General features: G+C 45.3%; 1 protein-coding gene across 1 annotated transcript in view; it reads left to right on the forward strand.

The window, feature by feature from the left end:
• The window catches only part of PTPN11 (protein tyrosine phosphatase, non-receptor type 11), a 33,048-nt gene extending 22,157 nt beyond the window's left edge, over window positions 1–10,891 (forward strand). Inside the window, exons 10-15 of the mRNA XM_006769002.2 lie at window positions 1,580–1,734; window positions 2,631–2,698; window positions 3,205–3,356; window positions 5,595–5,707; window positions 9,427–9,527; window positions 10,290–10,891. Coding sequence (XP_006769065.1) covers window positions 1,580–1,734; window positions 2,631–2,698; window positions 3,205–3,356; window positions 5,595–5,707; window positions 9,427–9,496 — 558 coding nt within the window. The 3' untranslated portion in view covers window positions 9,497–9,527; window positions 10,290–10,891. The remainder of the gene's footprint in view (window positions 1–1,579; window positions 1,735–2,630; window positions 2,699–3,204; window positions 3,357–5,594; window positions 5,708–9,426; window positions 9,528–10,289) is intronic.
• Window positions 10,892–11,720: the final 829 nt, after the last annotated feature.

Genomic DNA, 11,720 nt, shown 5'->3' on the forward strand with positions numbered 1-11,720 from the left:
GATGGAGAGTGATTGTCAGGATAGTGTGTGGAATCCGAGCAGGGGCTCAGTGAGGCGCCTGGAGGTGGGGCTAAAGTAGGTTGGAAACCTCAGAGATTGTGGTCCAGGATGGATGCTGGGACTTCTGATGTCAGTGGGCGTGCAGTTCTGATGGTGGCCGAGAGGAGCTGGGAAACGGCAGCTGTCAAGCAGAAATGCGAGTGAGATTTAGAAGACATTGGACAAGGATTCCAAATGGGGTTTTCTTTAATTTTAGTGACAAACCATCCATATTGTATCAGAGATTTTTGAGCAGCAGGTATGGGAAGGGCTGGTGTTTGGGTTTCTGTGTTGCATCCTCTGATGCAGGTGATAACACAGGACCCATCATTTCTCCAGAATTGCTGGTCACCTATTATCTGCTTTTTATATAACACGTTACCTATTTTCTAACGTGCTGTCACATCATTTCATTTAAGCCTCCTAACTGCCTGGGAAGGAGAAGTTGGGGCAGGGACCTGAGGGACCTTTATCAAGGAGAAGGAGCATGGGTGGATAGGGAGCTGGTCTCTCTCATTCCCCAACTGTCTTTCCTGCAACTGTGTCGCCCCTTGATTTTTTTAGCTAACCAGTAACATCCAGAAAAATCTTTTTCGTGATGTCAGCAAATTAAGTGCACATAATTCAAGAAAAGATCCTAATTGTGGTTCAGATTCTGGTTGTGGAACTGGTCTAGTTACTCTGTCCTTGTTTTTAAATCCCCTTTTAAAATGTCACTTAGCTTGAATTGTCTCCAGATCCAGAAGGAGATGTAACGATGAATAGTGCTGCTTGGTGACTTCACCCGGGCGTGTTGTGCAGTCTTGGGACCATGGTTGACCTTAGTGATCACTGTCCTCAGAGGAGCCCACATGCTGAGTCTCCTCCCATCTGCAGAGCAGTGGCTGTGTGTTTAGTGGCTCCTGTTTAATCCTATATATTGGTTTTATGAGAGGGATTATTGTTCCTATTTGCAAAGAAAGAAATTGAGGCCCAGAGCTGTCCAGTCACTACAGTGAGTGTGCATGCTGGGATTTTGGCCTAAATCCAGCCATCTGATTGCAAAGCCTGACTTCTTATCTATTTTGTACTTGACAGAAGAAATTCAAATATTATGATATTATAATAAAAATGTGTGGCTGGGGGAGGGGAGAAGGGTTAGGTACAAAAGAACACAGAGGAACGAGTGACTTGAGGAAGGAGAGCCCCAGGGCCCCACGACCTCAGTGGCCTCCTGGGTTGAGCTGCTCTTGGACGAGGCTGATCAGGGAGGAATGCTCGCTGCTGTTGATTTAGGTTGGCGTTTCCTCAAGGACAGATTGCTGCACTAGACATCTGGGTTCTGTGACCAAGGCCAAGAGTTGACTCCGGGGTTGCTCAGCCCTATCCAAGAGGAGGAGCAATCTGGAAAACTGACGAGGACCTGCAAATGGAGTGGGAGGGGCTTCGTGCTGACGGGTGCGACTGGCTCACATGGGATCTGAGAAAGGTCAAAATCAGGCAATGCCGCAATCCCTTGATTTATTTAATTCTTTTCTGGTTTTTCTTGGCTCTACTCCAGGGGAATACGGAGAGAACGGTCTGGCAATACCACTTTCGGACCTGGCCTGACCACGGCGTGCCCAGTGACCCCGGGGGTGTGCTGGACTTCCTGGAGGAGGTGCACCATAAGCAGGAGAGCATCATGGATGCGGGGCCAGTGGTGGTGCACTGCAGGTGACCAGCCCTCCCACCCTCGTCCACAGCCTGTCTCGGCTCCTAACGCCCAGGGCTTTTTTAACCTACCCACCCCCAGCTGTCTAACCGTGGGAAAAATTTAATCTCTTTTTGAGGCATGGATAAAGTGCATTAAGGAACACTTTGACCCCAAAGTATATTTCTTATAGATCCTCCAGGACTGTTAGGTACTGGGGATGGTGGGATAGGGGTGGGGAACACAGTCTTTATTCTCAAGGAGCTCCTAGTCTGGTAATGTTTGCTTGGTTTTCTTTTTTAATAGGGTAATTTAGGGTTCATTTCTTTGTGATTCTATTTTACCAAGAAATGACATATATTTCCCCCTGCAACAATATACTTTTTTGCTTCAAAAGGTTAGGACCACTGCTCACCCAGGCTTCTGGAAGCCAGTCCTGTGGCCTCTGCCCCAGAGTTTGCAGGCTTCTGGTGCCTGAGTTCGGGCTTCATGGTTATTCTGGGGAAAGCTTGGTTTCCTAAATCTCATTCATGTATTGGGCAAGTAGATGTGTGTGAAACTTTACTCAATTTTTTAAAAGCTCTTGGGCTAATGTTTTTCACACACAACTCACGTTTGATCCTCACAACAACGCTAAGGTATGTACTGTTATCCCCATTTCACAGATGAGGAAACTGAGGATCAGGGATGTAAGAGACTTTGCCCAGGCATATTATGCTGGAAAAGCTGGTCTCCGAGTGCAGGTTGGACTCACTCCAAAGCCCTGTGCTCTTAGCAAATATATTTCCCAATATAAATAGACAATCTTATAAATACTCCCAAGAGCAGATATTGGTTCTATTCATATTAATAGCGTGGTTTTGAGTATAAAACTTCCGTGAATGACTTCATTGTCATTGCTCTTGTCCTCTGCCCACAGCGCTGGAATTGGCCGGACAGGGACGTTCATTGTGATTGATATCCTTATTGACATCATCAGAGAGAAAGGTAGGTCAACTGGAGGGCTAGAGGCTACAGTTCCCGTTTTTAGTTTATGGACAGAAAGTGCTAGTGAAAATAGCCTGGGGAAGAAAATTTGAATGTTAAGAATTTTCACAGAAATCTGGGCTGAAGACTCCAACTTTCAATACATTTGCCAGAGAACAGAAGTGATGCTGTTTGAGCGTTTGGCGTAAAAGGAAGCCCAGGATCTGTGGATCCCAGTGTGATCTTTTGTTGAATATGCAGTGGTGGTCGCTACCCAGCCACCTACTTACTCTTCGCTGACGGAGTGGAGTTGGAAAGTGGGGGAACCCTGCCTCTGACACGTTATCATGTAATCGTCCGGGATCATTGGTATTGATCAGAGGCCAGTGCCGTAGCCCTTGGAACGTGCTTGGTCAGAACATTAAAGACTAAATGTGCTTTATGTCTGAGCCTGCTAAACGTGGGGCATTAACCTCTTGATCCTGGCTCTGCATCTTCTCCTGATGCTTCGTGTGCTTGCTTTGTAGGTGTGGACTGTGACATTGATGTTCCCAAAACGATTCAGATGGTGCGATCTCAGAGGTCAGGGATGGTCCAGACAGAAGCACAGTACCGGTTCATCTATATGGCCGTCCAGCATTATATTGAAACACTACAACGCAGGATTGAAGAAGAACAGGTACCCAGCCTGGACAGGCTGGCACTCGGACTTGCATTTTCTTTTCTGGGCAGCTGGCAAATACTCTCCTTTTTTAAAAAAAATATATTTTTTATTGATTTCAAAGAGGAATGGAGAGGGTGAGAGAGATAGAAACATCAATAATGAGAGAGAATCATTGATCGACTGCTTCCTGCACACACCCTACTGGAGATTGATTGACCCCGCAACCCAGGCATGTGCCCTTGACTGGAATTGAACCTGGGACCTTTCAGTCCACAGGCTGATGCTCTATCCACTGAGCCAAACCAGCTAGGGCAAATGCTCTCCTTTTGATCAGGACAGGCTCTGATAGGAGACATTTAAAAAAAAAAGTGTTTGTTGATTTTAGGGAGGAGAGAGAAACATTGATCAGCTGTCTCCTGCACACCCCCTACATGCCCAGGAATTGATCCGGTGACCTTTTGGTGTATGGGACGATGCTCCATCAACTGAGCCACACCGGCCAGGGCAGAAGACTGTTTTTATTTGGGAATGGGAAACGATTCCCCCAACCAGGAAGGGCTTCTCTGAAAACTATTCCCTACTTCATGGCTCTGATTTTTCAGTCTGGAGGAGCTTGGGGAGGGGCCTCATGCTACCCTCCTGGCCTGGCAGCTTGGGGAAGTGCCACATAGGAAGGGTACGGTTTTCCCCAGCTCACATGGCATGCTTAGAACTTAAAAGTCTCGATGTTTCCAGCCTGTTCCAGTTTAATCCAGACCATATTTATCCTGATTCCATCTCTTAAATGAATGCTTCACTCTTGATAGCATACGGTGGTTTGAACTGCTAATTTGGTCGAGTTGGAATCGGTGAAATTTCAGTTTTAATAAGCATGCATAATGAAGAAGAATGTGGCGCTGGAGCCTTTCCATTTGAAGCTATTCATAACAGACACAAAGCTGAGTTAATTAGGAATGAGCTGAGACGAGGGAAATGAGGAGACTGCTCTTTTGGGGAGCTATGCTTGTCTCCCTCCCCTCCCCCACCCCAGCCCTGTTGTTATGCTCAAAATAGGAACTAAGCTCTTTTCAAAATGGGACCTGCCACCTTTACTGAACAGTTTCTAGCCTGGCAGCACAAAGAATGGTCAGCCAGAGGCAACTTATTAGTTTGGTCGGTTCTCAGTTCACACTGTAAGACTCACTAGATTGTTTCATTGTAGAAAAACATCTTCAGAGACAGTGTATGTATAGAAGCGTAGGGTCAAATCATTAACAAGCTACTGGTTTTGAACTTCGTGCTTTCAACCTGACTGTGTTATTGTAAGTGCTGTGAAATATGTAGATTGTTACTATAGGCTATTGTATATTTATCTTCCAGTTACACTTCATTTGGGTCAGGAAGGGGGAAAGCATAAAGTGGCTCAAAGTGAAGGATTCCCAATAAACACAGAGGAAGTGCATCACTGTGGGTACAAAGTGGAAACTTTGGAAAAGTCTTAAAGCACATAATGTACTCTTGGTGGGAAAAGCTTGGAAAAGCTCTCAATATTTCATTCAGAGGCTTTGGTTTTTATCCTTGTTTTGGAGAATTTAGGGACTTCCCTTCCCAGCTTTTTTTTTTTAAAATATATTTTATTGATTTTTTTACCGAGAGGAAGAGAGAGAGATAGAGAGTTAGAAACATCGATGAGAGAGAAACATCGACCAGCTGCCGCCTGCACATCTCCCACTGGGGATGCGCCCGCAACCCAGGTACATGCCCTCGACCGGAATCGAACCCGGGACCCCTCAGTCCGCAGGCCGATGCTCTATCCACTGAGCCAAACCGGTTTTGGCCCTTCCCAGCTTTTTAAAGAAAATTATATTTTTATTGATTTCAGAGAGGAAGGGAGAGGAAGAGAGAGATAGAAACATCAACGATAAGAGAGAATCATTGATCTGCTGCCTCCTGCACACTCCACACTGGAGATCAACCTGCAACCCGGGCATGTGCCCTGACCAGGAATTGAACCATGACCTCCTGGTTCATAGGTTGACACTCAGTCACTGAGCCACACCGGCCGGGCTTGAGTTTTTATAAGTTGTTCTTCTCACATCCTGCCATTTTGAAGTAGAGTTCTTTGTTAACTTCCATTCACAGTGTTAAATTTTTAAACCATGCATGATTCCCTCCATTCAGTGTTTCTTTCTTTCTCTCTCTCTCTGAAATGCTTTTTGCTATTTCTTCCCTTAAAAAAGTCATATCCTTATACATGCAATCTTCACCTTACAGAAGAGCAAGAGGAAAGGTCACGAGTATACAAATATTAAATATTCCCTCACGGACCAGGCAGCTGGAGATCAGAGCCCCCTCCCGCCTTGCACCCCAACACCATCCTGTGCGGAGTAAGTAGTAATGAAGGAAACTCTTTTCACCTGAACATAGTTCTATAGACAAGCTTAAAAACTACAAGTCTTGACTGGCTTCAGCTGTTGGGTCTGGGCTGGGCTCTTGGAGGCTCGGTTCTGCCCTTGGGGACTGGCTTTGGCTATTGGGGTCTAGGTTGGGTTGTAGGGGCTAGTCTCAGCTCTTCAGCCCTTTGGGACTCAGATTTGGCTTAGTTCTCGGCTGGCCTATTCAGGGTAGACTAGGCTCTTTGGAGCTAGGCTCCGCCCTCTGGGACTGTCTTTAGCTATTTGTGACTGGTTTGGGGTCTTAGGGGCTCGGCTGGCTCTTCAGAACTAGTGTCAGCCGTTTTGGGACTAGATTGGGCTCCTAGGCCTTGGCTGGTCTATTCCGGACTAGGTCCATTACAATCAGATTGAGCCGGCCATGGGGGAGCCCCGGTCCCCACAAGACTGCCTTAGAGGAAAGGACCCTTCAGGGAGCGCACGTGGCCTGGGAGCCCGAGGTGGAAGGGCTGCTGACTCTCCAGGAGGAGGTGCCTGTGCAAGTCACTCTGACACCCTGAGGCTGGCTCCCTGGGGCCTGTGGGAGAGGGGGGATTGCTTAGGGGCGAGGCAGGGCTCTTCTGGTCCAGGCTGGGCTCTTGGGGTTAGGGTGGGCAAACTTTTTGACTCGAGGGCCACGATGGGTTCTTAAACTGGACCGGAGGGCCGGAACAAAAGCATGGATGGAGTGTTTGTGTGAACTAATATAAATTCAAAGTAAACATCATTACATAAAAGGGTACGGTCTTTTTTTTTTTTTTAGTTTTATTCATTTCAAACGGGCCAGATCCGGCCCGCGGGCCGTAGTTTGCCCACGGCTGGGCTAGGCTCTACAAAAAGAAACCCCTAAAAATTAAAAAATACCAACCACCTACAAGTCTTTGTAGCACACATCTTTCATTGAATTGTTGGCTGGCCGATTTGTGAGTATTAGTGGCTGCCTGAATTTGAATTTACCTGAACTGAAGTCTGATCGCACACAAGTAGGATTACATGGGGTTGTGAGTATATCTAGTTGTGGTTCTTTTAGAAGAACCTCATTCTTCTTTTGATGGCATGGGATTTTGATGGCATGGGATAGCACCCCCTTTGGTTTATTAAGAGTGTTTACTAAGTAAAAGTAAGTTAATTCACTACTAATGTGTCAACACAATCCATAGTCAACAGAAGTCTGCTTGGTGTTTGAACCAGGGGCCAGCAAACTACAGCCCCCAGGCCAAATCCTGGCTGGGGCCTGTTTGAGTACAGTTCTCGATTGGGTTTTAAAGGGTTATTAACACGCACATGCACATGCACATGCACCAAGAATAATATATGACAGAGACTGCTTATGGCTTGCAGAGACTAAATTATTTACCCTAGTTCTTTATAGAAAAACTTTGCCAACTCCGTGTTTAAACAAACACGATTGGAAAACATAGGTTAAATAGATTATGTGAATGGCAGTTGTAATTATTATTTTCTATATATTCTAGCCATTCTCTGGTATAACATTTACTTTTTCCCATTTAAGGGTTTTATTTCTATACGCTTCTAATGTGGATTTTTAAACCCCTGCTGACTTTAATACTCTCTATAAACATTTAAAATGGCATAGAAGAGGCTTGTATTTATATTTGCTTTCTATTTAATGTTGAAATGAAATTACATAGCAAAAATATGCTCTCCACCATGCTGTCTCTTCGCTCTATCTGCTTTTTTCTTTCCTACGGACTGACAGGGAAAGTTGGTATTTTAAATCGCCATCTGTAATAATTTGCAGTGGAACCAGCAGGTCTGGACTGAGTCCTTGCCAGGGAGCTTTCCCCCATGTTGGCCCAACAGAATCAGCTCTGACGACTCCCTTGTCACCAATGCCTGCCTGTGACATAAACAGTTTCTCTCTCTCTCTCTGTTCTCGTCATTCCCTCGTAGGGCACACACCCAGGGCATCCCGACCCTCTCCTTGTTTTGTCTTCACACCCCTCGTTGGCCCCCACAGCTGCTTGATTCCTTGCTCTCTGGGACTGCTCTGCTCTCCCCTCCCTGCTCAGCAGACAGAGGTGGGGCTCTGATGCATTGGCCTCCATCCCAAGGCCCTAACCACCCTCTCACCTCCCACTGAGCTTTATGTTCAATGTTCCCCTTTCCGAAACCAGATTCCGGCCTGACTGCTCTTACACTTTCCCATCTTGGAACTCTTGCCCATTCAGATCCTTCTGGTTGAAGTGAGAACCATTCCTTCCTTCTTTTTTCTTTTCTTTTCTTTTCTTTTCTTTTCTCTTCTTTTCTTTTCTCTTCTCTTCTTTTCTTTTCTATTTCATTTCATTTATTTATTTACTAGTGGCCTGGTGCATGAATTTGTGCACATTGAAAGGAAATTAATTAGAAGAAATATTTTAATATCGCTATTTGCCTTTTATCTATAATAGAAGTGTCAACCAAATTCACGATTGACAATGACAGATCGAAACACATGCGTGCGATTGGCCCCAGCGAGAGCTTTATATGTATTGTGCATGCACGAGTCAACTTAGCCTTTATGTGTATAGAATAAACTTGTTTAATTAGACCTGATTTCTGATGTAGCTAAACTTTTTCCATCCCAGTGAAGCACCCCAACTTCTCTTTCTGGTAATTGTCAGCAACCCAGCAGTAAATATCAACACAAAGCAGATTATTATTGTAGGTCACACAGGAAGAACAAAGGGTAAAATATTTAACTGCAGCAGTGTTTGACTATATTCTGCACAGTGAGAAAATCTGAAGTCATTTGCAAGTTCTACCATTTCTTCTTTTTAGTCGGGTCAAGTTTCTAAGCTTTGTAAATCTCCATTTTCTGGCTAATGAAAAGAAAATAGGATTCCATGAGTCTCCTACCTACCTACTCTAGGACTTCTGTGAGGCTCAAATGAGATGAGGCATGGAGAAAATACTTCACTGACATTTGGTTACAGTGTGAAATGTTTCCACCTGGCTATAAAGCAGGCCATGTTCCTGGGCTGAAGAAACTGCAAGAGGCTAGTTGCTAGGGAGAGGAAGCTGGGTGTTGCTACGTGATGTCATTACCTGGATGGACACTTACATATTAGCCTTTTATATGTATGGATTTATTTGTAATCCTCACCTGAGGGTATTTTTCCATTGATTTTTTAGGGAGAGTGAAAGAGAGAGGCAAAGACAGAGAGAAACATAAATGGGAGAGAAACACATCGATTGGTTGCCTCCTGCAATGAGCCCCAACCAATGGGAAGGAGCCTGCAACTGAGGTACATGCCCTTGACCGGGATCAAACCCAGGATCCTTTGGTTGAACAGGCTGACGCTCTATCCACTGAGCCAAACCGGCTAGGGAGAGAACCATTCCTTCCTCTGTGTACATGCCCTGCCCTCCTTCAAGGTCTAACTCAGAGTCCTCATTACACAGGCCTCCCTTGCTCTGCCCGCCTGGAAAACAATTCACTTTCCTCCAAGCCCCTGAGAGCAGAGGGGCTCGAGGCTCGTATTTCATTTTAATTTCACAGTTGCTTTGCTGTATATTTATGCCCTTTATCCTGTTCTAGAATGCCGGTTCCAGGGGCAGGAACTATATCCTCACTGTAGCTGGTCCCCAAAGATATACTGTGTGCCTTACCAATGTCATGTAAGCTTAAACCACATGGTCTGCATTTCTGTTAACGTCTCTTTTCTTTTGAGGATGAGAGAAGATAATGCTCGAGTCTATGAGAACGTGGGTCTGATGCAGCAGCAGAAGAGCTTCAGATGAGAAAACCCGCGAAACTTCAGCACAGAAATAGGTAGGAAACGGCAGTGCTGTTGGTTCATTATTTTTGCCTTCCTGCCTTTTAAAAAAAATTTTTTTTATTGATTTCAGAGAGGAAGGGAGAGGGGGATTGAGTCCGCAACCCGGGCATGTGCTCTGACCAGGAATTGAACTGTGACCTTCTGGTTCATAGATGGATACTCAACCATTGAGCCATACCGGCTGGGCATCCCTGAACTTTTTTCCAAGCTGGATTTATTTTAGAGTTCATTAAGCATTAAAAGCAAATGCAGAATTAATTCTGAGAAGGGCAAGGTTAGCATTTATTGTAGATAGATAGTTGATATTGGTGATGGGCAATGGTTGATATTGGTTAGTCCAAGCTGTGCAGGAGATGATCTGTAGGATCTGGGAAGCGTGGGACACAGCACGGGATGGTTGGAGTCAGGATGTCTCAGTTCTCATTCCAGGAGGCCTCTGACAGGCTGTGTGACACAGGGCACTGGACAGCCAGAGCCTCCGACTGGCTCCATTGCACGTCCCTTCAGCTCTGTTGCTGGAAATTCATCTCCCTTGTCCATCTCCACCCTGTCAATCACCTTTTCAGACAGTGACCCATGTGCGCTGTATGTTTTAATGATAAGTTAGAAACTCATAGTTTCAGTATTTCATGTTGAAATTCTCATTTCAATGAGCAGTATATTTAAAAAGCTTTAAATCTTGTGTTAAGTGGTGTAATGCCTTGCTGGACTTTCAGATGCATGCTCCTTCAGAATTCTCACTTATTTCTTCTCAGAGGCGGGCTTCACCCTCTCCACGAAAAGATCAAGAACAGATGCAAGAAAGTTTATGTGAAGAATGGACTTGAACCTCGAAGGCTTGCGTTGTGGTCGACTCCCTTTTGATGAGCAGAATCTGAAACCATTTAAAGACCACTCCGTTCTAACTCAACACCACCCGATTTCCAATTGCTCATTTCCTCAGATAAGCAATCATCTCTACAGTGTAGACAGTGTTATATTTTATAGAGTTTTATTTTAAATTGAGGAAGCAGTTAAATTGTGCTCTGTACTTTGCAGATGGTGGTGATTCGAATCCTAGTTATTGGCATTTTTCTTTCTTTGTATAACCCTAACAAATTTAATTCCCCCCCGCCTCTTTGGGGGGGAGAATGGGGCACTTGTTAGAGGAAAAAGTGGGGAAATTAAATGACAACATCCTGTAGAAATGAAAACAGTTTTATTTATCATCATTTGTCCAGTAGTGGGTAATTCATTTTGATGGCCTCTTTTTTGGGGGGCTAAAAGATAATTAGGCCAGTGTCCCAGACTTTCAGAACTTGACTCTCTTCTTTTGTATTGCCATTAAGAAATCATGGGGAAAATCCTGGGAATTTAGGATCAAGGTGTGCTTTTTCTTAGCAGATAACCAATGACCATTCAGCCTACTGTGGTGGGGAAATGTTTGCCATATATATATGTGTGTGTGTGGTGGTGTTTTTTCATTTGAGTGTTGTCTTGTATTTTGAAAAAAATGCATCTATGGATAACCAGTGTTTTGGTTTTCAATTGTTGCTGACAAACCACCCAAAACATAGTGGCTTAAAATGTCTCTTTATTTGTTTCTGTCTATTCTTCAGTCTGATGGGGCTCAGCATCTTGCTGGTGTTGCTTGGTGGTGTCTCTCTTGCTGGTTGGCAGGTTGGCTGAGACGCTGGGTGGCTGGGCTCCTCTCTGTACACGCAGTCCTCGGGTCTCATTCTCCACGTGTCTCTCCATGTGGCCTCGACAGCAGGGTCGCTGGGCCTCTTCCGTGGCAGCTCAGAGCTCCCAAGAGTGTAAGGCAGTAGTGGCCAGGCCTTCTTACGACTTAACCGCAGAACTGTCCAGCATCACTTCTACTGCCCTCTGTTGATTAGAGCAAGTCACAGGCCCGACCCAGATTCAGGAAGAGGGGACTCCACCAGGGCATGAAGTGGAGGTGTAGTTGATTGGGGGTCCCCAGTGTAACTGTCAGAACCAGTACCGAGGAACAAAACTATTGTTAGTACAAGTAGGAGCTGCTAGTGAGTGGCCTTGGGAAGCTGCAGTGGCATGTGTAAGCTGGAAGAGAGGGCCTTCCAGAAGCTTCCTGCACCAGTTCTGCGAGCCCTAAGCAACTTTTCTGAATCATCACTTCTGGTCTTGGAAGGACGGATGTGTCTAGGGGGCAGAGCATTTGAAAGCAC

Source organism: Myotis davidii, unplaced genomic scaffold (assembly GCF_000327345.1).
Source record: "Myotis davidii unplaced genomic scaffold, ASM32734v1 scaffold223, whole genome shotgun sequence".
Lineage (NCBI taxonomy): Eukaryota > Metazoa > Chordata > Mammalia > Chiroptera > Vespertilionidae > Myotis > Myotis davidii.